Source organism: Grus americana, chromosome 6 (assembly GCF_028858705.1).
Source record: "Grus americana isolate bGruAme1 chromosome 6, bGruAme1.mat, whole genome shotgun sequence".
Taxonomy (NCBI): Eukaryota; Metazoa; Chordata; class Aves; order Gruiformes; family Gruidae; genus Grus; species Grus americana.
In genome coordinates this window covers 21,005,208-21,033,110 of record NC_072857.1, presented here as the reverse complement: position 1 = coordinate 21,033,110, position 27,903 = coordinate 21,005,208, and the positions used below count along the sequence as shown (strand labels likewise).

At 37.2% G+C, this 27,903-nt stretch overlaps 2 protein-coding genes across 12 annotated transcripts in view; both read left to right on the top strand.

Annotated features, from left to right (window-relative positions):
- The window catches only part of TTC21B (tetratricopeptide repeat domain 21B), a 44,063-nt gene extending 36,992 nt beyond the window's left edge, over positions 1-7,071 (top strand). For 8 of the 9 annotated variants that reach the window (XM_054830274.1, XM_054830273.1, XM_054830272.1 and 5 more), the window contains 2 exons: positions 1,376-1,443; positions 2,842-7,071. In XM_054830274.1, coding sequence (XP_054686249.1) covers positions 1,376-1,443; positions 2,842-2,919 — 146 coding nt within the window. In that variant the 3' untranslated portion in view covers positions 2,920-7,071. Of the gene's footprint in view, positions 1-1,375; positions 1,444-2,841 lie in introns of those variants that run through there. The other variant, XR_008577673.1, reaches the window with a different exon arrangement.
- A 645-nt stretch (positions 7,072-7,716) lies between these two features.
- Positions 7,717-26,548, top strand: GALNT3 (polypeptide N-acetylgalactosaminyltransferase 3). 3 transcript variants are annotated; one of them, XM_054830282.1, is made up of 11 exons: positions 7,717-7,852; positions 16,464-17,062; positions 18,371-18,543; positions 19,761-19,910; positions 20,163-20,397; positions 21,173-21,290; positions 21,671-21,871; positions 22,956-23,087; positions 24,005-24,106; positions 25,337-25,489; positions 25,996-26,548. In XM_054830282.1, the coding sequence occupies exons 2-11, from the start codon at positions 16,551-16,553 to the stop codon at positions 26,116-26,118; spliced, it is 1,899 nt and encodes a 632-aa protein (XP_054686257.1). In that variant the 5' UTR covers positions 7,717-7,852; positions 16,464-16,550; the 3' UTR covers positions 26,119-26,548. The 3 variants fall into 3 exon arrangements, with proteins under 3 accessions (XP_054686257.1, XP_054686259.1, XP_054686258.1); XM_054830284.1 differs by lacking the exon at positions 21,671-21,871; XM_054830283.1 differs by lacking the exon at positions 25,996-26,548 and having other exon boundaries at positions 24,443-25,466.
- Positions 26,549-27,903: the final 1,355 nt, after the last annotated feature.

Sequence of the window (27,903 nt, the reverse complement as noted above, 5' to 3'; positions counted from 1 at the left end):
CAATGGTTTGGTTCATGATTTTTATCTAATATGAGCTGTAGATTAAATTAGTGTTTTATTAATGGAACTAGACATTTTGTAATTTAGCCCCTGCTTTTATAATACAATGAAATATATAAAAATGCACGTGCATGGATGGATTGCCAAAACTAAACGTTACCCTGTGTACTGTGAGTCAAAAAATGAGGCGGGTCAAAGCAGAAGGAAGACTCAGATGTCAAAACAGAAATAAAAATGGCTGATAGAAATCTGACTTAAGTTATGTGGGAAAATCTGTAGATATCTGAGTTTGGATGCAGTAATTTTACTAGTTGTTCTTGCTCCTGTAGACTGACCCATGAATGTCTTGGCTAAGGTATTACAGTTGATCAAATAAAACGTATTGGAAAGAAGAAGTTTTAATAGTAAAAAGGTGGGATTTCTTGAGTTTGTAGAGAACGTAGATCAAGACTTCTGCTATTTTAAAACCCTGTAGAGGGTAGAAATTGAGCAAATCACAAAATCATTTGGTGTCTAGATGGGAGAATGCCTCAGTGAAATTAAACTGTGGAATGATCTTGCATACAAAAAGTCGGAGTATGATATTGAAGGTACTATGTGCACATTGTTTTCTAGTTTTGCATACAGCATTGTGAGAATTGTCATGCATTAAAACTAAAATGGTTAAAGCCACAAAAACTGAATCTGGCAAGTAAAACTGTATAAACTGGTATCAAATCCCTCATTCTCATTTGCAAGTGAGGATAAGTTCATAAATGAAAGATATAAAATTTCAAATTTTGGAAATTGCGTGCATAAAATCTTTTTTCCCTCAGTCCTGATCTTTGTCCATGCTGATATACTTGAGCTGTACCTTTTATGTTGAAAGTATCAGCCTATTGTGTTGCTATGTGACTTAGCTATTTTGTGTGTTGGGTTTTTTTATCAGTGGTCTGCTGATAGTGGAACCGAAGAGCATTTTAATTCCCTAGTTTGTTTTTGCTATCCTGATTTTCTTTTTCTTATTTTGTCCTTTAATAATGGAATTGCCTTTACAGAGGACAATGTATTGTAGGTCACAGTGAGAAACTCTGTGGGGTACCATAGTGATTGAAAGAGGACAAATTATGTATTCTCTGTAGTAACACACGCTCTCCAGAATAATGTCTCCTTTTGATTCAAACATAGCTGTCAGTGTATAAAGGACTCTTATTTACTACTTGAAGTGACTTTCAGTAGAAGTTTTGATCTCTCTAAGCTTGGATGAGAGACTATTAGAAAACAAACACAGTAACTTTAGAAACATACGGTGACCAAAATTAATTTGACTGTGATATTTTCATTATTCAATACAAAACCTGAAATTGTTGCCTTTTTTCCCCCCTTTTACTTACAGGATACAAGCTGGCTTTCAATTACCTGAAAGGAAAGAGATACGTTGATGCAATTGATGTTTGTCATAAGGTAGAATTTGTATATGTTCTTAATGCTCTGTCTACTGTTGCAGCATTCTTTTACATAATGATCCTTTTTTTTCCCCTTGATTTTAAATTTCTGAAATATACAGCTTAATGTTAGAAAGATGCCCTATATAATAAGTTTGATTAAATTAAATATCCTCTACATAATCTGCTTTATTTTGAGCTCCCTGGCCACCAGGTAAATAAGAGATGAAGTGGCTGGTTATCATCTGTGAAAGCATATTCATAGAATCATCATATAATCACAGAATGGTTTGTGTTGGAAGGGACCTTAAAGATCACCTAGTTCCAAGCCCCCTGCCATGGGCAGGGACACCCTCCACTAGACCAGGTTGCCCAAAGCCCCATCCAGCCTGGCCTTGAACACTTCCAGGGAGGGGGTATCCACAGCTTCTCCGGGCAGCCTGTTTCAGTGCCTCACCACCTTCATAGAGAAGACTTTCTTTCTAATATCTAATCTAAATCTCCCCTCCTTTGATTTAAAACTATTACCCCTTGTCTTATCACTCCATGCCCTTGTAAAACAGTCCTTGCCCATCTTTCCTGTAGGCTCCCTTCAGGTACTGGAAGGCTGCTATAAGGTCTCCCCAGAGCTTTCTCTCTTCAGGCCGATCAACCCTAACTCTTTCAGCCTGTCCTCATAGGAAAGGTGCTATTCAAATGGCAGCACCTTCTTTTGGCTCTGTGATTGCAACTTCATAAATCCCTACAGAAATATATCTGAAGAAATTAATCAAATGTTAATATCGGAAGACACTGTTAAGAAAGTAACTTCCATTATTATCTTTGTATGGTCCAAACATAAATAGAGGAGGTGCAGAGTAAGAGGAAGGGCTACTATTACAGATGCAGAGTGAACATTGTGGATTAATAATTATTGGTATTAATAATGAAATAAATTGTATTTGCTTTTTTGGAGAGAAATAAAGATAACTAGAAAGGACAAATTGAATGGAAGGATAAGGGAGAAGAGGGAATTGAAGGGCAAGAAGATGAAGAGGCTAGAATATAGTAAGAAAGAGCCTGAACGAGTGAAAACATAAGAGCAGTTTATTGCAGAGAAAGTATACCTAAAACCTTGGAAATGTTTCCAGCAGTCACTGTTCTGAATGCAAGCTACCCAGAGGCTTTAGCCCTTGACTCCTGTGTCTGTCACGCTAAGGTGACAGGGCACCATGGAAGGGAAGCAAGGTAAAGCTGTTCTTGACCTCTGTACATGGTAGTCTCTAGCCATAGTTAAATATTTATGTCTTCTTAAAACAAACTTGTCATGTTGTTATTTTAGTTTTAGAATGTGTAAGCTCAGTGATGAGGGGGATAACCAAACACAGTATTCTTCCCTTTTACACACAGACTTTTGGGTTGTTTTGTATTTTGGCAGGTCCTTGAAGCACATCCAAACTATCCAAAGATCAGAAAGGAAATACTTGACAAGGCCCGTGTATCACTAAGAACATGAATTTTTTTTTTTATGGCTGATGGACTTGCTTGTTTAATCTGACTTCAGAAACTATGAATGAAATACTGTTGTGATGGAGACTGTATCAGCACAAAAGTATCGTGAATATGAGTAACTTAATTATACCAGAGATCTGGATTAATTTCAAGAAAAATCTGCAGCCCTGAAAGAAATTCTATTTCTTCTCATTCAGGAGAAAATACTGCTTACATGCGTACTATGTAAAGCATCATCCAGCATCATATAAAAATGTCATCAGCACTATAAAAAATGCTTTAAAGTATGTAACTCGGTATTTTGCTTTGTCCACTTGAAATAGGACTCAAAACAATAGCATATCCTATCTAGTGCAAGTGCATTGTTAAGATGCTGGGTTTCAGTTCATGTAAACCCTTCATTCAAAATTACAGTGTAATCTTTATTACTACAGATATATTTCTAAAGTATGGCGGGGTTTTTTACATATACTATAAGCATGCTTCATTTTTTAACCTCTAAAACCAGCTATGTATGTTGTTCTCAATGAAACTTACATTTTTATTGAAAATCTAATATTTAAAATTAAGATCTTATGTAAATATGCAGTAAAGGCTTTTATAGACCATGCAAGTCTTATACAGAACGTATTTTCTACTCGTGCTATTATCCACCTGTCAGATTTCCATGAAGAGAAATGTTTGACATCTTCAATTTGGAGTGTTTAGTCTTTCAATATTGTATGCGTAGACAGCACAGTCATATGTGCAGATGTTAGGACTCATTTTGTTTAATCCATATAAAACACCTTTCTGGAGAAATCATGTTGTTTGCAAGGGATTTTGATCTTGTCTCCCCATACAGAACATACCTGTAGATCTTTAAGGGAGCAATAACATACAATAAATGAATGAAAGGAAGAAGGCTCATTTTTTTTTTTTTTTAGTAATGCAGAATTTTTGTAAAAACAAATGCCTAACAAAACCCACTGTTATACTGCTGTATTTGGTTTTCAAACAGCACTTGATGTTGTATGTATTTGACTAGAAGAGTATGTTTTGGCATGAAAGGGGAGTTCTGAATACTAGTGATTAAGTTTCTTAAAATAACCAATTTCAGTTTCCTCCTTAGGTAGTTTTAGCTTTTCATGCTGACATTGTGTAAAGCCACTTTCACTTGATTTTTGGGTTTCTTTCTTATGACAACTGAATGTTAAGGGTGCGAAAGGGAGCTTGTTTACAATCATATCTAATCTTGCTTATCAATAACTGTGTGCTGTATCTTGGGTAACTTTATAGCCTTGTTTCCTAAACAGATTGACATGCATCATTTAAGCAGTGATGCTACCTACTGGTGGTTTCCAGGCTCTGCATTCCAGTAACTTCTGAGCTGTTGGTCAGCTAAACTGAAATTAATACATGTATCTCAGGACTGTAACACTTCTACAAGTTTTGTATGAATATTAGAATGAGAAGATACCCAAATAAGCAGCCTCTCCTTCCCCAGGGAACCTTGAAACTTACACTGTAGCTTTATCCCTTCTGTTTGAGCGCTGGCAGTCAGTGTGTATGTAACTGTACTGGGCACAGTACAGGCTCCCTGTTTTTTGCCTGCAAGTTGTGCAGCATGATAGAGCTCTGAGAAAAATGATTTAGGAGACTGGGGAAAAACTGATGGTATAGGAGACAAATGACAAACATGGAAGGATCTGGAAAATGTTGAGGATTGGGGTGAGGGGACTATAAGGGAGCTGGGCTGTGGGGGTCAGTAGACTATGAATTCTTAAACTATGCTGTTTTGACACCACCCCACCCCCCCACCCCACCCCCCCCGCTAAAAGAAGTAATACATAGGCCTTACGAAGGTAGTTTCTAGTAAAACAGCATTTCTTTGTACACAGCCCTATTCATACAGGATCAATGTGGTTTTGCTTCTTCAATAGCATTGGAAGAATCTCTAGCTGAAGTTTAGAACAAAAATAGGTGGGTTATATCAATATATGCCAGATGTATTCAAAAAAGGCAAGACTATTCTACATTGACTTGATTTTGTTATTATCATGAGCATAAGATGGACATTACCCTTCCATAAGATGGGTAACAGATTACATTTTGACACTTAAGATACATAAATTAGTTGATAAAAATTGAACTGAGACTTGAAGCTCTTTGTGGCTAACTTTTTTGGTGGAGAACTTTATTCATATAGGTGGCTATAAGTAGTCCTTTAGACTACCAGAAGAAATAAATGGCCTTTCCATGGTTTATGTAAGCCAATTTAAGTTTTCCTGTCTGTTCTAAATCTTTTTTTACTTTCTCTGCAGAAGGAATGGCTTTGTTTCAGTTTGCTTTACTCCAACTAATGGAGAGTGTTGATTTCAGCTTTTCTTCTGCTTTTACAATTTCTTATTTTAAAAATGCATGTCTTGATAGCTTTTTTTTTTTTAAGGTCCTTTCTTAATAAATGGCTTTGAATGGAAAAGACTCCTGGGATGCAGGGGAGTCAGTAATGCTAATTTCAAAGGGCTGCAGTCTTTAGTGTTGCTTAGCAACCATCTTCCAGTTTTGCCTTTGGTGAATAAGAGAGGAGAGTGAAGCTGTGGTTTCTATTGATTCATTCACTGAAACTGGAAATCCAAGCATCTTGTAGCTATAGCAACATAAGCCATAGGTGTCTATTCCTCTCCTCTCTTGCCCCCCTTTCCCTTGCAGGTATATATCTTCTAGAGTATATATAAACATTTTTGGTAACAGTGTACTAAATACTTTTGGTTTAATTCCCTACTGCTTTTTTCAGATTTGTACCAATACTAGAAAGATGGTCTAGAAAGTATCATTAGGTGAAATAATTAGCATAATTAGCTAAAATAACTAAACTAGCAAGACTCTTACAGAAAATAAGAACGGGTTTTTCCCCTGTCTTTGGGCTAGGTTTGACTATCATGAGTCACTTCTCAAATGTGGCTACAGTAATTTTTAGAAAGGTTCATAACTCTTGTTTAACAAGATTAAGGTTTAGGTTACTAGCCATTAGATGAGTGAGTAGCTTTATAAACATAATGGTTCACACAGAGTTTATAGTGTTAGAGAATTTGTTGAAAATTTTCTGAATGAATTGTCTCTGAAAGTGATCCAGCAGACATTTCAGGGAAGTCGCAATAGTGGGGGTGGGTTCTGGCTCTTAGGAAGTTGATCATAAAGAACTCACTAGTGTGTTCCCTATGCAATGCTGAACAAGAAGAAATAGGAAAAGAAGTTAAAGAAAAATTTCACTAGCAAGTACTTCTCCATCAGCTTGCGACTATGCCACTTCTTAAAATAAGATCACTATTTTGTCAGTTTAGGCTCCTTACAACTGTGGCTTTGATTTCTGGCTTCATTCACTCTGTGGTTTTACCTCTTAGTTCATCATGCAATGAAATCAGAACTTTTTTTTTTTTTAAAGTTACCTGCCTTAAAATACTTAGAATTGAACTGTTACTGCAAAAATCCCATGCTTTTATCTCTGCTAAAACTTGGTTTGGTAATTATGTGACATGGTGTTTCCTAAAAAAGGAGCCAAGCAAATAGTCTAAATCTTGTTCTGAAGTCTTTCTTTAAAAAAAAAAAAAAAAAGGCAGCCTGCCTATTAATGCAGGCTTTATTCTGGAAAACAGGTTTTTTTAAATGTTCAGAATAGAAATGTATGCCTTACTTGAATGTTGTGCTATGAAGAGTTGAATGTTGGCTGTGCATGTCTAAGATGATGTAGTATTTGGTACAGTTCAAGCCTCAGCTTTCAAAGGCAATGGAAGGATTTTAACATGCTAGAAAGACGAGAATGTATTAATTGTGATTAATTCTGGTGTAAATCTTCATTAATTAAGTGTTCCTGGGGAAGATGAATTCCATCATAAAATACTGAATTTTAACATTTTTATCACTGCTGCAGAATCAATATAACTGCCACCAACTCCCCATATATTTGCTGAGCAAATTCAGGTATCTGCAGTTCAGCAAGCGGAAAGAAATCAACGTTGAAGTGCTGGGCTGAGACTGTAATTGTGCTACTTCTATTTGAAAGAAGGAAGAAAGGAGGACTCTATGCTATACTAAGGGAAGTTAGTAGCAAACTTTGTATGCATATAACTTTTTTTTTCCTCCCCAAAATTAAACCATGCTTTCATAAAAAAGCAATTTTATATTTATCCTTCTGGGAAACTTTGCATTGTAAAGGAAGGGAACTCAGTGTGATATCCTTTCTTTCAAACTCTGATCTCACCTCTGAGGGATTTTGTGTTCTGTTTCCCAGCAACGTGAGGCTGGGAGTGCTTGATCAACCACATCTTACACAACATAACACTTAGGTGATTGAAGAAAAAAATCAGAGCACCCTGCCGTGATGCTTAAAATGCAATCTGTAATTTGGATGTTAAAGCATGCATAGATCGCCGTGCCCCGCTGCGGTGCGCATTATGTAATTGTCTAAAAATTACATTTTCCTTGGGGTGCAGAACGCGAGGAGGGATGAGTAAAGCATTCCGCTCTAAACGCCTGCGTGCGTGCGCTTGACTTCCCCCAGCAGCGGCCGAGGGCCCGGGCGTCCCCGCGCCCCCCGCCGCTGCGGGGCTCGTGCCCCCGCCTCCCCCGGGGCGGGCTCGCTTCTCAGCGCGGGGCCCCGGGTGCCGCGCGCGCATCCTCCCCCGCCGCCGCGCGCGGCCCCCGCAGCCCGCCGGCGGCAGCTGCCTCGCGCACCTGGGCGCCAGGTGAGGGCGGGGCAGTGCGCAGGCGCAGGGCCGACCGCCCGCGCGCACCTGGCGGCCGCTGAGCGGAAGCCATACCAGCCCGCCCGGCTTCAGCCTCCTGGCGCTGTGGGCGGCCTCCCGGCCGGGGCGGGAGCGACTTGAGGGCGCCGGCTTCTCCCTGTGCCTGCGGCCGCTCCCGCGACCAGCGTCTTCGTCTTCCTCCCGCTGGGCGAGGTGAGTCGGGGAGCCGCGGGGCGGGGGATAGCCTGCTGCCCTGAGGAGTCTCCGCGGGGCTCCGCTCCTCCTTGGTGAGGAGTCGTGGCCGGCGGCGGAACAGCGCCCGGTGCCGCTTCCTCGCAGTTCTCCGCCAGCCGTCCGGGTGCGCGCGGCGTGGCGCTGGGCATAACGGGCGGGAGGGAGCCGTGACAGGAGGGAGAGGTCCTGGGGCAGACGTGGGGCTGGGGCCTCCCCGGAGGATCCCCCTCAGGCACCCCTTCACACGCGCTCCCCGCAGCCACGCGCATTCTCGCACACGGTCCCCTCAAATCCCACCAACGTAGCCAGCCCCAGGGGCCTCCGGGGGTCCGCGGACAGACCAGCACTGCGTGCCCCGCTCTGGGCAAACGCGAAACGGGGCGAGGAGCCCAGGCTGCGGAGAAGGGCGCTGCTGCCTCGCAGCTGGGCAAACAGGTCTCCGGGAAGTGCCGGCCACCAGCAGGATGCACTGTCCAAACCAAAAGTATTGACTGAGGGAGGTGCTTCTTGCCACGTACTGATCCTGCCCGAGTATTTGTCCACAGCACCGCATTCATTTAGTAACAGCAGGGTGATGGTTTCTTTGTGTACATTGCCAGCTTCCTCTGGTACAGTTCATCCTATAGGGGAAGTGCTTTTAAGTTACTAGATTGTCTCTTTTCTCTGGCAGTTTGTTAGTCTTACTTCTACACAGCAGGTGAGGGTACTTACAAATATTTTCTTGGCTCTGGAGAACTGTCAGGAAAAATGAATTGTAACACAGATAACCTCAGTTTCATGGATATTTTTTTTTTTTTAACTTTGTGTAAAATATGCTTGTCTAAAGAAGTACTTATCAATAAATGTTTTTACTGGTTGAATAAAAAATATCTTACTGGGAATATGAATTTTATGTATGCATCTCAGTAGCATTGTACATGTTAGTCTTCTATTACAAAACAACACCTTTTGTTTAAAAAATTATAAATTGTATTGATATATTCAGTTTTGACTAAAGACAGTGCCATGCTGCTGAGCCAAGCAACAGAATTAAAGACTGAGACAGAACAGCCGAATCACAGCTTTTGGTTTCTTTTTTTAACTAGGTTTGCTCAGTGGCCTGGTCAGTTTGGCATCTGCTACTACCATCTCAAGGCTTCTCAATAACATAGCAAAGTAAAAATTAAGTTAGTTACAGAGAGCCCAAATTACTATTTTTGTTGCACTGTGGGAAGGAGCAGAAGACCAGTTTTCCTCCTTGTAACTGCTATTGCCATCTAACTTCTCGTAACTGCTATTGCCTCTTTTTTTTGGGTGGGACAATACTAGTGGCAGCCTGGATTATCTTGACCTGTGTCAAAACAGGAACAACCAAAGGAATAACTGTCCTTTCTGTGATGTTTTCCCAAAGTCTGCGGTTCTAGGTGTCGAACTGCGTTGCTTTGAGATGTTTGGTTTTGCTTTATGTGTATGTGTTGCCTGGTCTGTCTGTTCTGAGAGCCAATATCTAGTGCAAGGCTTCTCCTTTCTTTGGAATTAGTGTAGCGAATCATGTTCATAATATGAATTGCTGATCAGGTGCTGCCAGCACTGATGAGGTTCGCCTCCTAATCTGCTCATTTCTGTGCTTATCTTCTTGAAGTTTTGAAACTGCCTCAAGTTTCTAGACCATTAAGTGCTAGATTTTGTCCACTTGTGAAAAGCACGATTTTATTTGCTTGCTGTCTGTCTTACTATTGTCTGATTTTCCCTAAGATCTGCTGATACCATGTGCCATAGGAGATAGTTCTGCTTACAGACAGAGAAATCATGTTGCAAAACTACTGACAGTGACTTAGTAATTAAATTCTGTAGTCAAATGGCTATGTGTTGTTACGTAAGATTATTCAGTAATGAAATGTAGCTGGAAAAGAACCAGTCAAGTGGGGAGAGGAGGAAAGCGAAGACACCTTTGGGAAATTCTGACAAAGATTAGTTTAGCAGTCACTGACCCAATAAACCTCAGTAAATCTCAAAAAAAACATGAGGAGATTTGCTTTGCTTTCACTCATTTAAACAACTTGAAAGTTTAAGGCCAATTAGGGTGTAAACCCGTGATTTCAAGCCCTGCACGTAATACTCAGATGCTGTTATCTTAGAAATGTTACTCCAATCAGGAAAACAAACAAACAAAAAAAATTCCTTAGTTATGATCCAGAGATTATTTTCTGGTGCTTAAGTGAAAATCAGACACTAATCCTTCTAAGTTAAAACAGCACTTTACAGCTGCTATGGTGCTCGCTTGTCATCATGGCAGTTATAGGGACCGTCTAAAATGATTTTAACAGAGGCCCAAACTAATCTGGCCAAGAAAAAAAGAAAGCTGCAGAGCTGAGTGAAATTTAAATTTGAGTTTAGTTCAGTGCATGTTTATAGTCTCAGGACTGTAAAAATAAGCCATAAATATTTTTTAGAATATATGGTTACTGCATACTTTTAATATAGTATCTGTTGTCACAGGGAACTGTCTGTCTCTGCCTATCATGTACAGTGCTTTGCTGTAGAAAAATAGTAGTAGAGCTCATTTTGAAAGAGTTTTTGGAAGCGCTTCCATTAGAATACACAGAAGGAGGGTTGGTGGGGTTTTTCATAATTATTTTTTTAACCTCAAAGAAACTGCTGAATAAGTTTACAAAGTTGTATTCTAGCTAGGTGTTCTAGGCTACTGCTGCTCTGGATTTCTTCAGCTATTGTGTTATCATCCAGTTACAGCTTCTGATTTTTCTGTAATAATCACTGGGGCAGATTACATCCAGTCTTTGCTAGAATAATCTATGCTCTTACTGTTTCTAAAACTAGGTCTCAGGAACTGAATACGTTCAGTATTCCTCTTACAACTTTTTTCAGGAGTAGAACCACATTTCCACTGGCTGAGCTTCAAAGAATGTACCCAGAGGAACAGTATCTGTGGTTTGTGAATCTCTAGTTCCTTTAGGTATGTGTTCCCCGTCTAGGAGTGTATTCAGTAGGAATTCTTAGTGGAATAGATAGGCAAGTATCTTTTGTTGCAAGTGTAGAGATAGAAACTGGCTCCCTGATTCTGTCTCTGCTTTTCACATGAAGCTGTAATCTTTAACTTCTGTACATTTAATTTTTATAATTTGTTCCTTTATTTAAGGTAAGTGCTAATATTCTTGTAAACAGTAGTATAGTTTGGTAAATTTAAGCAACTGTTTTCATTTTCCCCAAGTTCTGCAGTGCTTTTGAATGTTCTTGATTGCGTGAAAAGCCTTTGTAATCCATATTCAGCTAAACTTGTATGAAAGGTTCACTTGGTCTGTCACAAGAGGTGGCAATGCAAGTAGATGTTCTGCTGGTATGTACTTCTAGGAAGTGGAAATGGTTTTGTTCAGTGATGTTTTTTAAATATTTTTTTTTTCTCGTAGAAAAACCTCAGTTTCCATGGGGGTAGAAGACCAGAATATCACTTACCAAAATGATTATTTCAGTAGCTAATGTTTTAGTAACACCTACATTGGTATTCATGCAAAGAAAAAAAATGCCCTGTCTAGAATTTTAGATTCAGAAATAGCAGTGCTGAAAGTATCACTTCTTACAGGTAAAGTATCTCAATGTATGTAATCATATATCTTTGGCAGATTTTTACTAATTTGGTAAGAACAGTTGATCATGAATGTCAGCTCTCTCTTTTTCTAAAGAATTTGTTCAGCATTTCTATTCACCCACATTCTGATTAAGGGAACATTAAGGTCTTGATGAAGGGATTGTATACTTAGATAATATGAAAAAATAGGCAAGCTTTTTAATGAGACTGATTCTGGAGTTACAGAAGAAATTAGATTAAGGGTGAAGCAAAGTTGTATAGTTAAATAGTTGTGATTAGAATAATTCTTAAGGTTATTTTTTTCCTATTTTTCTCTTTTTTAATTATTTTTGTCTTAAATATTTTTATTTAGTATTTTATTTTTATTATGTTCCATAAGCAACATTCTCAGGAAACATTAGAACCCTATTTATCATTCAGATAAAAGTTAATTTTAAAACAGTTTTATTTTTTAAAAAAAAGAGGTCAAGTATATTGTTGATACTAGCCCCAAGAAATTTCTCCTACAGGCATGGTCTGAAAGAATTTCTGCTGATTTGGGTTATCTTGACATTTTAATTTATTTTTTTTAAAATTATTGTCTACAGTGTTGCTCAGACCAAGCTAAAAAAAGTCAAGAGTTGTCTACATGTTGGCTACTGTAGTGAGGCTTTCTTGTAAGCCAGAGTTTTTGCAGACAGTCTGACATCAGAGTTAGTGGGTGGCATAATGTAACATAGACTGAGTATTGAATTCACACGCTACCCACGTGATGTGGTTTGCAGTTGTGTGGCAGCTGCTTTCTGGCACTTTTTAGAAGACTTTTGTCGTACATATTAGTTTTCTTGCTATTTTCTTCTTTAGAAAAAAACAAACAAACAAACAAAACAAAAAACCCCCCTGAAATCCAACTTCTGCTGTTTAGCAATTTCAAAGTGCTGTAAGAATCCAGACTACTATTAGTGAAAATAACACGAATGAATAGAAGATTAAACACTTTCCTAAACAGTCACTTCAGGGAGTTTAATCATGTCACATATTTCTTCAGCATGTCCTGGAGGATGGAACAGTAGCTTGGTCTGTGCTTACTGACATTGCAATGCCATAAAAATGTGTGAGGAATAAAGATTGTGTTTCTAACTACAAAATTATCCTGGTAAAATCTCTAAGGAAGATACAGCTTTCATGACAAAAGTTCTTTGGACAATGCAGTCTGTGTTCTGAAAAATGCTACTATTTTGTGTGACAAAGAACTCTTCTCTTATTGTAAGCAATAACCCTATAAGATACTTTGTCAATAAAACTACACTCAGCACTTGTCTATATCTAAGAGTTTGCTGTACGTTTGTGGCAAATGAGCCTGTCTTTGTCCACTTCACTTCTGTTGCAAATACTATCCCAAAGCTATCAGTTGATCCTTTCTTTAAAAAAGAAACATCACTTGTACTTATTTCTGTGCACAGCATGCTGCCATGCATGCTACTGGAGTGCACTAATCCACTTGGAAAGGGTTAAGTTGTGTTGCTCTGCTTGCACAGCCCGCTTAATGCAGGTGAGTTGTCTTTTCATTTCTAGGGACAGACGCATTTCACCTGTGTGTTATGGCACCCTGTTGTAGTTACACCTGAGCAGCCAAGACAGATGTATCCAATAAAGGAAATATGTTGTCAAAGAGAAGTCGAAGTGTATGCAGATAAAAGTGAATATAGTTACATAGGAAACCAAATAAATTGCTTTATGTTCTTGGTTGTTCATTAGGTCTGCGTATTATACTCTTTAATGACTTTATTCGTCAGAAGACAGTTGTATGCAAAACACAGGTAGTGCAAGAAATATTCTGGATGAATTTTAGATTTTGGTTATTTTGATTTACAGATAGCTTGACTATTGTGTTAATCATGAGTATTGTAAGGATTTGTATATGCTCAATTTGTGCAGCAAATTTAGTTTAAGTTTTTGGTAAAATGTACATATGTACTTTTGAATGTTTTGTGAAGAATAGGTAAGTGTGCAAGCGTCAAAGCCAGAAGCAGCAAAAGTCTGAAGTATGTGCTAAAAATCTGTGGAAGAAATCTTTGGTATTTTCTAGTCCATTTCTCCTTTTATTTGCTGGAGACAATGAAGCCAAAGTTCATGTAGTAAACATAAAACTAGGGGGAAAAAAAGTATGACATAGTGAGCTTAGCATTAGTAAATATTGCTGTGTTAATTGAAATGCTGAAGATGGACAACAGAAATCTGACAACTGCAACTTTAACTCTCTAAAGTAATTGTTAAATTAGGTAAACAATTTCTCTGGTACTAAGGCAGATAACAGATATGTAGCTATACCGTGGAATTTTTCTACCCTGAGTAGTCTCATGCCAGCTCATTATAACAAAAAGAGACAGTTGTAAATATTTGACTCAAATACTGATCAAATTCTCAAATTTAAGCATAATTTCAGTGTAAAACAGTCAGTGTTGCTATATAGAATTAACTTTAACCTCTCTTTTCATGACATATACAGTCATGTTCATTAATGCTTAACCTTTCTCTTATCATGGACAAATTTAAGTCTCTTTACCAAGAGGGAGAGGCCTAGAGGAAGATGGAGAACGTTGTTGCTTATTTAGTGATATAAAAGAAATTTGAGGCCAACAGTGTTTGGAAACAAACTAACCAGCCAACAAATGCTAATGCCCCCCTCTCCAGCTGTTTGCCTGATTGACTAGGCCTAATGACTGCCAGATCTCTCTTACAGTATTAAGTACCTCAAATATATATATAAAAAAAGTGTTTTTTCTATTTAAGGAAGATATATTGCTTATTGGTTCCTAAGCTTTAAGATTTACTAATATCATATGTGCTTGTGCATGGTGCACTGAGAAACAGGTGATTTTCTTTGTTACGTTGTTAGGAAAACATCCCTGGTTAACAGGTTGCAGAGGCTGTAGACTCACCCAGAGCCATTGCAGATTTAGCAATGGTAGTTTTACAAGTTACAACCTCCTTGCTGGGTGCTGATCTGTATATATGCTTAGTGTTTTACATTGTGTATTGCATTTACATGGCAAGGTTGGGAGCTGCAAATGACTGCAGGGATGGCCTCGGTGAGAAAAGACCAGGGGCTGTCCCTGCCCCATGCTGGATACAGCTGGTTCCAGCCAGCTCTAAAACAGACCTACTGCTGGCCAAAGCTGAGCCACCCAGTGTAGCAGGTGATGCCCCTGTGATAATGTGTGTAAGAAAAGGTAAAAAATGCTACCAAACAGTTGTGAGAGAAACAACCCTGCTGATACCAAGGTCAGTGAAGAAGGAGGGGAGGAGGTGTTCCATGCACTGGAGCAGATATTCCCCTGCAGCCTGTGGAGAAGACTATGGTGAAGCAAGTTGTCCCGCTGCAGTCCATGGAGAAGACCACAGTGAAGAAGGTATTTCTCTGCAGCCCATGGAGGACCATGCTGGAGCAGGTAGAAATACCCTGCAGCCCATGAAGAGCAAGATTCTGGCAGGAACTGCGACCAGTGGATGACCCATACTGGAGCAGTTTTTGCTGAAGTACTGTACGCTGCGGAGAAGACCCACGTTGGAGCAGGGGAAAAGTGTGAAGAGGAAAGAGTGGCAGAGGTGAAGTGTTATGAGCCTTGTGAAGCACGTTTTTGGTACCTTAAAGTATCTATATGGCAATGCTGTAATGAACTTCCCCTCTGCATTCTTTTAACTCTATGGTAAGGCTATTGTGGTTTGAATGTATGGGCTTATTAAAAAAAGCTGACATAAGCTTTGAAATAAACTATAATGTGAACAAGTCCGGGTGCTTAACTTATCCTGCAAATTCTTGACAGAAACGAGGTGAGGGTTTTTTCTGTTTTCTGTAAGTTGTATCTCTTACTGAGCATATGTTATCCCAATTAAGTAATGAAGGATCTATTTGTATTTCAAAGGATGAAATAAAAAGGTAGGTTTTTGCAATTCTGTGGTCAGTAGTTAGCAAGTGGGAATTAACTGTGGCTTTTATCTAGATGCTGCTTATTTGTTTTCTCAGTTCACATACATGCTACTTACACAAACATAAAGCTGTGTTTTGAATTAATGCTGGTTGCTATTTCCCCCCTTCTTGTGAACTGCCAATTTTGCAGAGAGAATTTAATTCAAATCACTTGGATTCTGGTAGTCCTCAAATGTTTTTCATAGTTCTCCATCTTTGAAAGCCATTGAATAATTGCTCATCTGTGAAAAACATAGTGGCAGAGTTCCTCAAAGAGGAGATTTCTTTGACGTTCTCTTGATGAGTTGCTGCAGTGCATACCAGAAAATGCAGTACAAGTGAATGAAAACGTATACAGAATGATTACTTGATCCTCAGGCTAAATTAACTTCCTCCAAATTACCTGTATTAAATCTGCATTGAACATGTATACCAGATAACTAAATTAATAAAAAAAATTCCCACTTGGAAGTGTGATTACTTAAGTCTAATCTTGAAATGGATTTTTTTTTTTTTTAAATATCGGAAATTTTCAAATTGTTGAAATAAGTTGATTGAGAAGTCCTTCCTGTCTTTATAGTTCATTTTTTTATGTGGATCTTTCTTACATGCAACTTGAACTTACTGTGCTGATTCTGTTTTCTTTCTATCTCATCATTGAACTAAAATTCCCTGCTTCTAGAAGACTTAAAACAACACTTTTCTCTAATTTTAAATAACTTAATTTTCAAGATTTGGAAGAAAATTAATGCAAAGTAGTGGCATTGTGTAGCAATAGTGTTTTATTTGTAGTGGTATGCCTGCTTTCTGGTTCTTCTATTTGAAGTGGATTTAAAAAAAAAAACAAACACCAAAACCCCCACAAAAAACCAAGCCAAAAAACCAGGCAAAGTGCATCTTGGGTGTCTTATAGATAGGTTTGACTTATCTTTAAGTGATAGACACATAATGTTTGACAGTTGGGAGTTGTGAATTAGTTCCCGCCTATTAATTTAATGTGGTTTTACATTGCCAAATACACTAGATGTCTGAATTTATATTTTTGTTTTAATTTACAGGTGTTATAATTTCAAGAAATGCTGTGAGCTATTTGAAGACCATCATTCACAGAAACTTTTGTCTTGTGATAAGTTTTTAAAACTAGAATGGCTTTGAAAAAAACGTCTAAGCTACTCAAGAAATTATTTTTTCACTGGAAACTGTGGAAGTTTAGCATTATTGTGTTAGTCTTTCTGGTATTTTTATTTTTATTACAAAGAGAAGTGGGCATTCAAGATTTTAAAGATGAAGCAGGGATTGAGCCAGTGGTTGGAAAGAAAAGTCATGTATTAGGACTTGTGTTAAATGCTATGAACAATATCAAAGGTGCAAAGCCAAAAATGCAGATAAAAGCACCTGTTAGGCAAACTAAGATTCCTGGAGAGAGACACTGTTTGCCAGGGTACTATACTGCAGTGGAACTAAAACCCTTACTAGATCGACCCCTTCAAGATCCTAATGCTCCTGGAGCTTCTGGTAAAGCATTTAAAACCATCAACTTAAATTCAGAAGAACAGAAAGAAAAACAGCATGGAGAAGAAAAACACTGCTTCAATGCATTTGCAAGTGATAGGATTTCTTTACACCGAGATCTTGGACCAGACACTCGACCTCCTGAGTATGTTGAAATGTGTATGTCCTGATAGTTGAAAAACTTGTCAGAAATGCAGACAGCAAAGTGATTTGAGTTCAGGATTAGGGGATGGTTTAGGAAAGTCTCCTAGGTATACATAATGATTGACGGTACATAATGATTCACAGTGCCAAAGCCAAGAATATTTAGAAAGGCTCACTTCTTTCATGGTTTTGAATTCAAAGTAACCATATTTAAATAAGGTTTTCTGCTTTTGCCTTTAAGCTACAATTTCTGAGTGACTTTCTGGAAGCCTACTAAGTTTTACCTATGGAAAAAAAAACCTAAAAAGGTGGTTTAAGCTTTTTTCCAATTTAAACACCTTCCCCCCCCCCCTTTTTTTTTTTTTTAGTATTCAGTGTTAATAAAACCGCCAGCCTAATTTAATAAATTAGGAATTGTAAACTGTTGAACAAGGCAATGGAACGTTTATGGAAACATAATGGAAATTTTATTAATGAAGACTGTAGGACTTGGGTAGAGTGGGTTTTGGTTATAAGCAGTCTCTTTCAGTGTCAGATCATATGTTCTCAGCTATGTGTGTCAGAAGTGCCTAACCTTACTGAACTGCTACTGGTAGTATGAATATCATGTTGCATGTGCTGCCGCTCACAGTAACCTTTGCTAGAGCGTAATCAGTGAGTTCTTGCCTGTGTATTTTGTGAAACAATGACTGTGATAATTACCTTGAGGAAACTTCCAGTATCTAAATTTGACAAGCAATAATCATTAAATGTGCAGCTTGTGAATACACAAGTGTCATCAATCTTGAAAAACTGTGGGTTTAAAATTGTTTCACTTGAATGAGATATGCTGCCCTAAGGATTATATGTTATTTCTATAAAATTTTGAAGTTTTGAATTAAATCTGTTTTATTTCTTCTTGCAAATTCTGCATTCTTCTAATAAATATTATTCTTTGTATTTTTGTATTTCAACAGTAATGCTGATTTAAAGTCTGATTTTGCAGCTCAGTATCTGCTGTTTCAATAGAATAACTTTTTTTCTTCTGAAGAAGACCTGAGTGCTAATGAAATGTACTCAAATGTTTGTGAGGCAGAAGCAGAACTGAGTCAGTTGATGAAGTGGAATTCTCATTCATTGTATCTTTAAAAAAAGATACAGTTGGATCATCTGCCTTTGTGCTCCAAAACTGGGATAGAAAGTGGAGAAGCTGAAATATTTCATGTCCATACTTACAAAGCTTTGTGCTAGAAAGAATAGGGTTTCTTTTAAGAGTTTGAGTCAAACCTTTTTGTCCATTTTGTAACATTTGATGCTTTCTAATCTGTAGATGTATTGAACAAAAGTTTAAGCGTTGCCCACCATTGCCAACCACAAGCATTGTAATAGTTTTTCATAATGAAGCATGGTCCACTCTGCTCAGAACTGTTCACAGTGTGATGTATACGTCTCCTGCCATACTGCTAAAGGAGATTATTTTGGTGGATGATGCCAGTGTAGATGGTAAGAAGTCTTCCTGTTTTCTCTTGATTTTATTTTTTTATGTATTTATTTCTGTTAGGATTGCAGATAAATTGGTTAAAAGAGGATATCTGTCTACCACTATTAACATGCATAATGGTATTCTGAGTGGTTTTGTTCCTTTCTCTTTCTATAAAACATAAAATAGTTCTCCCCCATCTTTTTTTTTTTATAAGGTAGTCAAATATGAAATTCTTGTCCTATAAAAGGTTTTTAAACCCCATTTCGGATCATTTTAATTCTGTTGCAGCTTAAACTGCATAACTGGTTGCACGACAAGTAGCTCTGTAATTTGTACTTCAAACCAATTACAGTTTATAGAACAAAGTATCCAAGGATAAATTGGCCAATGCTTGTAGCAATTTGCATTTTATCATTGAGATTTTGTTTATGCAAATTAATTTCATTAATATGAAGGAAATGTCTTTCTAGAAATTAAAATTATTTAGTGGAAAAATTATCTTTGATACTCAAGCTGACTGCTGAAAATAGTGGAATGTATACTGAGTGTGATCACAAATGCAATTTCAAAAAACATTATATGCTAACTTAAGATGAACATGTCTATACATACATGCTTATATTAATGTATTTATGATTTTTGCAAGTCCGTATTATGCTGACACACTTGGATGTAAAGTATGTTCAGTAGTGCAGTTTAATACTAGGGGTGGGCAGAGGAAGGCAGGCGTGGGATCTTTAATGGGGGATGTGGGCTTGTTTCTCAAATTTTGCATGTTTAAAGAGTTTTTTATATAGCTTCTGTTGCTGTTGTAAATATCATAGCCTTTGAAAACTGTGTGTAGAATGTGCTGTCATTAAGGAACAAATTTGTGTGTTCTGCAGATAAATTGAGTAAGTAGGTACGTGATCTGTTTGCTCTGAAAATGGATTTTGAATTGATATTCAAGCTGTTAACACTGCAGAAGAGATGTACTAGCATGTGTACTTTCTCTTTTAGAATATTTTTAGTGTTCCATCCCCTGTTCTCTGCCAGTCACCTCTTCCTACACCCCCACTCCCAACAAAACTCAGCCCCTAAAAATAAGGTTCAACAGTCAGGAATTGTTTATGGCTTTGATGTTGACGTCATTCCTGAGATTAGTGTGAATTGTTTATCCTGTTAGTTTAGTAATGTAAAATTTTTGGCAGTGGCATGTTTATACACTGAATATCCTGAAACTGATCTCTCTTTCTAGAATACTTGCATGATAAACTAGATGAATATGTGAAACAATTTCAAATAGTTAAAGTAGTCCGTCAAAAGGAAAGAAAAGGTCTAATCACTGCACGGTTGTTGGGAGCATCAGTAGCAACAGGAGAGACCCTTACCTTTCTGGATGCTCATTGTAAGTGTAACCTGTAGCTATGCCGGATCTGGTTTATAATGTTGTTGTCTTTGATTTAACATTGCAGATTTTTTATAAATTACAAACATTAGCAAAGTATCATCTTTTCTATTGCTATTTTATAATACTGAAAGTATAATTAGCAATGCTATTTAAGTAGTGTTTATTGACTTGCTGTGGGCATGTTAAAATATTCCCTGTGTTTTAATTTATAGCCAAGTAATTCAATGCTTGTTCCCATTTTCTCCATAGGTGAATGCTTTTATGGCTGGTTAGAGCCATTACTGGCAAGAATAGCCGAGAACCCTGTCGCTGTTGTAAGCCCTGATATTGCTTCTATAGATCTCAATACTTTTGAATTTAGTAAACCATCTCCTTATGGGCATAACCACAACAGAGGAAATTTTGATTGGAGTTTGTCATTTGGATGGGAGTCTCTTCCGAAACATGAAAATAAAAGAAGAAAAGATGAAACCTATCCAATTAGGTAAACATAATTTGAATAATATTTTTAAACCTTCAGTTTTCATGTTTTTTTGTCATCAACAGCAGTTTGTAAATGAACTAGTTCTTTAGATGAGTATGATCAGAAGTCTTAGCACCTTAGATGGTTTTTGTAATACTTTAAGAACCACATTGTAAATTTTAAAGCTTTCATAAAAATATAGCCTTCTTAAGACAGTAATTGCTCTGCATTATCTTTTTTCTACATACACTAGTAACATCATAAGCAATTTCTATATATATTTTTTCATCAGGAGGGAGGAGGTAGGGGAGGATTATAAACAGTTCTTTTCAGAGAGAGTACCACAGATTCTGGCTCCTCATTCCCCATCCTTGAGAGGATGGAAAACAAAGGTTCAGAGCACCAAAATACTAGACTTCTATATGTGGTGCATTTGATGATAATTGTATGTGCTTTGGCCTCAGACACATTACTGGTCTGGAGGAGTAATAACTTTTGCTTGATATCCTCCATACAGGGAAAATATGTTATTTTTCCTGATGCTGTCTTTTATACTGGCAGTCATTAGTCTAAACCACTTGTTAATAAATGACAACAAAACTGTCAAATGAGACTCAATGGGGCAGATTTAATTGCTTGAATTATTATCTATGCCAGGATAATGTATCAATGTAGTAAGACATTGATAAATGCATGGAAACTTTCTAGAACAGTTAGACCATGTTTTTACATCTCTATTTTTAAAAAAGCTCCCTATTTGGATCCTTTCTTCCTCAGTAAATTTCTCTTTTTGCAGAACACCTACTTTTGCTGGAGGTCTCTTTTCAATATCAAAAGACTACTTCGAACACATTGGAAGCTATGATGAAGAAATGGAAATATGGGGAGGTGAAAATATAGAAATGTCTTTCAGAGTAAGTTTAGCTACTTAATTAGCAGTGGTCTCTATACTGACAGTGTACAGGATTTTTGAGGACAAATTAGTACTAGATCCTGACTTCTCTGCTGAATCAGTCGACTAGGACATGGAGAATGAATTACTAATGACCTATGAAATAATTTACAAAACATGCTTACTGAACTGATTTTTTTTTTTTTTAATGTGTTTAGGGTTGATAGCTGAAATGTATATTTCCAGGGTTTGCCTGATTAGGAAATTCACTTATGGTATGCCTGATATATGCACTCTTGCTAGTGGTTTGGGGTTTTTCTGGTGAACAATAACATTGCTGATTTTTTTTCCACCCCCTTAATTCTAATCGCAGTGCACTTACACAAAAAATGTTATTATTAGGTATGGCAATGTGGTGGACAGTTGGAGATCATGCCTTGCTCTGTTGTTGGCCATGTCTTTCGCAGCAAGAGTCCTCATACTTTCCCAAAAGGTACTCAGGTGATCACACGTAATCAAGTCCGCCTTGCAGAAGTCTGGATGGATGAATATAAAGAAATATTTTACCGAAGAAACACAGAGGCAGCAAAAATTGTGAAACAAGTAGGTGGTGGTGGTGGTATTAGAAATCACACTTGCTGCGTTGAAAGTTTTGGTGAGCAAAAGTTATTTATTGACAAAGTATGTAAGGATTCTAGATATTTTAATGAAAAGACAGAGCTCAGTTTGCTTAATGTTGTAGCCCCAACAAATGTGAAAAAAAGTGTTGTGTGGTGGGGTTTTTTTGACTGGTAGGGGTTTTTTTCATAGGTTCTCTTAAAATCCTGGGTTGTTTGCATTGAACAGCTACTGGAACTATCAGAAGAGTATGAGAAAAGCTGCTGAGCACAGAAAAAGCGAACTAACTTGAAATGAGAAATATAATGTCTCATTAGTCTCAAGATGCCTAGTATTTTTTTTAAAAAGCAGGTTTTGTTGTTCTTTAGCTGCAGAATAAAGCTTATTCAATGATAGATATCCATCCTATCTCTACCTGCTTAAAAACTTAAGTTAAATTCAGGGGGATTTAGGTGTTGGTTTGTTTTTGTAAATTTTCTGGAACTTTGGTCTTTCACCAGCTGGAATCTAGAGTTTTCTTTGAGAAGCTATTTTTTCTCCCTTCGCATGATAAATTTTTGTGAATATTGTATCACTAATAGCATTAGATTTCCTAAGCATGTTTAGCAGCTAGACAACTGAATTTTGTCAGGGAGATTCTGCATTGTACTGACTATTATGCTAATTATTTAATTAATCCAATTCATAATTTCAGCTCACTCTTTTTAGTGAGATCAGTTAGCTTTATAGCTGTCATCAGTATGGTCTTGTTTGTACTTTCCCACTTCATAGCACTGTGTTAAAAACCTCTTGGGACTAAGTATACTTCTATTCTTTCCCTGTTGCAATGTTGGGTTTTTTTGCACATGCTTTGAAATACTGCAGGCAGTGTGTCAGTGGTGTTATGATCCTGAAAAACAAACAGCAGTAACCATAGTAGTACGGTATTAAAAAAAAATAAAATCAACAAATGAAGCTTAAAACTTGTTTAATGCTATGACACAGAATATCATGGATTTTATATGTACAAAATTGATATTAGTAACATTAGTGTATTTTTCTTCCTTCCTTCCTTCTCTTCCTCTAACAGAAAACATTTGGAGACATCTCAAAAAGACTTGAATTAAGGCAGCGTCTGCAGTGTAAAAATTTTACCTGGTATCTCAGTAATGTTTATCCAGAAGCGTATGTTCCAGACTTGAATCCTTTGTTTTCTGGATTTGTAAGTTTAATTATTTTCTGTAGTCTCCAATATTCCATGAAGTTTGCTAATCTTTTGTGCTACCTTAGCCATAGCATTTACAGTTCAGGTATCATTAGTTGCTCTAGGGACAAAGAATCTCTACTGCATACCATGCTATTTGAATATTTTCTAGCTTTGTCAATGGTGATACAAAATTTAAACAAAGCTTCTTAATAACTAACAGTAGCCTTGCTTAATGGGATCTTGCAATCTGCTAAAATAAGCAACATCCTGCCCATCACTAACAGTTAAAATGACACAAAATTACTAAGCCAGTGGTGAGAGATTTCCTGATTTATCAAGGTGGATTTAGCTTCATGTAGTAAGAAGTCTGAGACAATTTTTAGTTCATGTTAAGAAGGAAAACGGGACAGCTGTTTGCTTCTCAGAATTAGGTTTATGATGAGGAAAATGAGTGTTTATAGTTACACATACATTTTTTTAAAAGACCATTGCATTTTGTCTGCCAAATAACTTAGACGTTGCATTGCTAAAACCAACAAAATATTAAACAAGTAATAATTCTTAGCTTGAGGTGAATGTGAATGTTTAGCACTTCCCCTTCCTCCAATTTTGACTGGTTTATGTGTATCTGTTCAAATTGTAATTTGAATAACAGTAACCTTGTATATATCAGTACCCTAATAATTCACAGTGTGTGACTGTAGACAACCATAATGTAGTTACTAGGCCTTTGATTAAAAAGTTTAACTCTGAGAGACCAGGATTTTTAGATTTGGGTATAGCAGAAAGTAAAAATGAACTAACAGCTGTAGTTGTTTTTAAGCCAAAGGTTAGTTTTGTATGCTAGTAAGATAGCTTAATTTTGTCGTCCTCCCTGAGCTCACTTATATATATATATTTTTTTTTTTTTTCTGTTAACACCCTTTCTTTAGTTAAAAAACATAGGTAACCGCATGTGTCTGGATGTTGGTGAAAATAACCATGGTGGCAAACCATTGATTATGTATTCTTGTCATGGACTTGGAGGAAATCAGGTGAAATATTTGATACCTGTTTTTTATGATCTGTTCATCTGTAACTTTACCATATTAAAGCTTTTCATTTATTTTAGAGAAATGGACTAATTTTTAATATGCAATTTCTCTCTCTGAAGAGTTAATTCATATATATATTGTTCAAGGAAAATTTTATACTCCTGTTCTTGTTGTTCCCCACTTCTAACATTTTATGTTCAGCATATAGATTCAGATTTTTAACACAATTTCACTGCTTTACTTGATCTTTCCTTTCTGTACCAAACCTTTTCATCCTACTCTTTCTTATAAGTGTTGTCTTCTTAATTCTTCTTTTCCTTATGCTTCCTCCTATAGCTTCTTTCTCTGCCACTAGGACTCACACTGTCAAGGAAGATATTGGTGGGAACCCGGCCAATGGGAGACGAGGTGGCCAGGCCTGAGCCACCTTCCCTATCATGCTTGCAGCCTTATAGCGTGAGGTCAAAGTGGTCTATCCTGTACTGGCTAATGCAAGTGAATAATATGATTGAATTTGTGCAAGAAGAGAGCTCTCTTTGATGCATAGCTCTTGGAGGCAGCGGTGGTGCTCTGTTTCTTCTACAGTATGACTTGCAATAGATGTCAGATAATGAGTCCCTCAGGCATTACTGTAATACTAATAAAAGTAACATCTCCTTCCCTGCCCAGAAATGAACATTTCTCTGTTGCCTTAAAGAGTTATTTGGGGAATAAAGTTTATTAACTGTTGGTCCTTAATAACTAAAGGTCAACAAAGGTTTAAAAGTTTTTGTTAGAATATTAGCCTTTTTGCATTGTCACAGTCATTAATGTGGGAATGCTGTACCAAGATATTGTATTAAGAGATCTGCTGTATGCTTCTGTTTCATCTCTCTCTAGTTACCTTGGACTGTACTAAACCTCTATGCTTTCAAGTGTTTTGTGCTTTTTGTTTTTCCTCCTGTCATAAAATAACAGTCTGAATCCCTTTAAATGCAAGCCTTCAGACAATTTTAATATGTGTTATGCTGGTAATGCTCAAGAGATGTGCATATTTGCTTACTCAACCCTTCTCATTACAATACTCTATCTTCGTTTGTGTTATATTCTTTACCAGACTTTAGCAGTGTAGGCTGAGATTTTCCATGCTGCCTATCTTCTTTGTCCATATATTTGAGATAGGAGAAGAGAATGGAAGAGAGAACCTAGTTTTCAGAGTTGTACATCAATTGTTTATCATTATTTAAATAGTACTTTGAATATTCTGCACACCATGAAATTCGACATAACATTCAGAAGGAGCTTTGTCTGCATGCTTCTAAAGGACCTGTGCAGCTTCGCGAATGTAACTACAAAGGCCAGAAAACCTTTGCCATTGGAGAAGAACAATGGCTGCATCAAAAGGTATTTAGACTGTGCAGTGAATTGGCATCTTATCAATGATCTTTCATATGAGTTAATTTCTGGTTTCTAATAAAAGAGAAACCCCCAACGAAACAAAACTTTGAAGCCAAAAAGGAGTAAATTTATTTCTGGGAGGAAAATGTAGATAATTTCAGCTTTTCAGTTACCAGACCAAAACCTGATGATTTCACTATTTTAAATGTAAAGTAGAAATATCACTTACAAAAAGAGTTGATATCCTTTAGTGTGTGTGTTTGAGCATCCATCTGGAAGTCAATGCTAATGTTTTGTATCTTGTAAAATATTTAAAAAAAATTTTCTAACAAAACAAGTTGGCACTTGCATACTACTTATATTTGTTTGCTAGCCCCCTGCTCTGCACTACCTGTATGGCCTTACTCTCTTTAACAACAATGAACTTGGGAAAAAGCGAAGAGTGGGGAGAAATAGCATGCTCATTGTTTGTTCATTTTTTCCCCCTTCCCCTCCTTTTTTACCCACTTTAGGATCAAACTCTATACAATGCAGCACTACATATGTGCCTTACAGGAAACGGAGAGCATCCGAGTTTGGCATCCTGTAATCCATCAGACCCCTTCCAGAAGTGGATCTTTGGCAAGAACAATTAAGATTTGATATTTATAGGCCAGGCACATTTTATTAAAAGAAAAGATGCATTCTAAACTGTGATCATATACGTATACTGCATTTTTAAGTGATGCATACTTTAAATGCAAAATGGTTAAACAGGTTTTTTTCCCTCTTATTTAAGTTGGATATAAAATGTGTCATCAGAGATTTCCTATGAGTCTGTTATACCAAAGATGATTGAGGTCCCAATTAAGAAAAATGTTTACAATATTTCTATGATAAGACTTTATATGTTGACCACTGATACATGGATCCTAGAGTCTTCTTTCACACTGGGGACTGTATATATATTGTTTTTCCACATATTGTAAGTACTTCTGAAGAAGACTAGTTTTCTCTGTAGTTATGAGAAATTATTGTATACTGTCTAAAACCCAAGATGCTTTATATGTATATTTTTTATGCTCAGTTGGTTGCCTTCATTTATTTTTTTTTAATCGCTTACGTTATTTGGTGAACCTTTCTCAGTATTTTTTAGGTTCTCTCACTTGAAAAACTAAATATTTGATCTTCAGGTTAAAGCCAAGTAGGCTACCACACTGTGGTCAGCTTTTAGCAAGTCAATTCTTCTTTTATTGAAGAAAAAATAATTCTCACTGAAATATGTATGTGTGGTTATTTTAATGGAAAATCTGCTTATTCTGATATTAATCTCATTTTACGTAGCCAAAACATTTTGTATAGGTTTTTTATATTTCATGAACTTTCAAATTTATGACAAAGTTATATTGTAATTAGATTTCCGAGCTGCTTAATATTAACATATTTTTTCAGCATTTTGTTCATTATTGCTTTTAAAATACGTTATCTACTAAACCCACTCTCTTTCCTACCTTTTAGTGATTTATGCAATGTTTACCTAACAGGTTTCTGATGTTATCTGTACATAATTTCTTGTGCAAACACTTGCATGTTGATTTTCTTTTTTTTCTTGTTGTTGCTGTTTCCCCTTTTACAAAGGAGTGACTTCAGTTTTGTCAGTCCAAGTGAGACCTTGGCCTTCCTAACTATTCTGCTGGCTCTTTTAATGAAGTACTGTATTCTTGTAAGCATCCACAAGTATATTCTAATAGATCATGTAGAGCTATGACTTCATAAATGCCCTTCCTTTGATTATGTATTTAAAAATACGTATCATAGAATAGTTTGGGTTGGAAGGGACCTTTAAAGGTCATCTAGTCCAATCCCCCTGCAATGAGCAGGGACATCTTCAAACAGATCAAGTTGCTCAGACCCCCATCCAATCTGAACTTTAGTATTTCCAGGGATGGGGCATCTACCACCCCTCTAGGCAACCTGTTCCAGTGTTTCGCCACCCTTATCATAAAAAATTTTCTTCCTTATATCTAGTCTAAATCTACCCTCTTTTAGTTTAAAACCATTATCCCTTGTCCTATCACAACAGGCTCTACGAAAAAGTCTGTCCTCATCTTTCTTATAATCCCCCTTTAAGTATTGAAAGGCCATAATAAGGTCTCCCTGGAGCCTTCCCTTCTCCAGGCTGAACAATCCCAACTCTCTCAGCCTGTCTTCATAGGAGAGGTGCCCCAGTCTTCTGATCATCTTCATGGCCCTCCTCTGGACTGGCTCCAACAGGTCCATGTCTTTCCTGCACTGAGGACTCCAGAGCTGGACACAGTACTCCAGGTGGGGGTCTCACCAGAGCAGAGTAGAGGGGCAGATTCATCTCCCTTCACCTGCTGGTCTCTCTTCTTTTGATGCAGCCCAGGATACAGTTAGCTTTCTCTTTGGTTATTGTATTG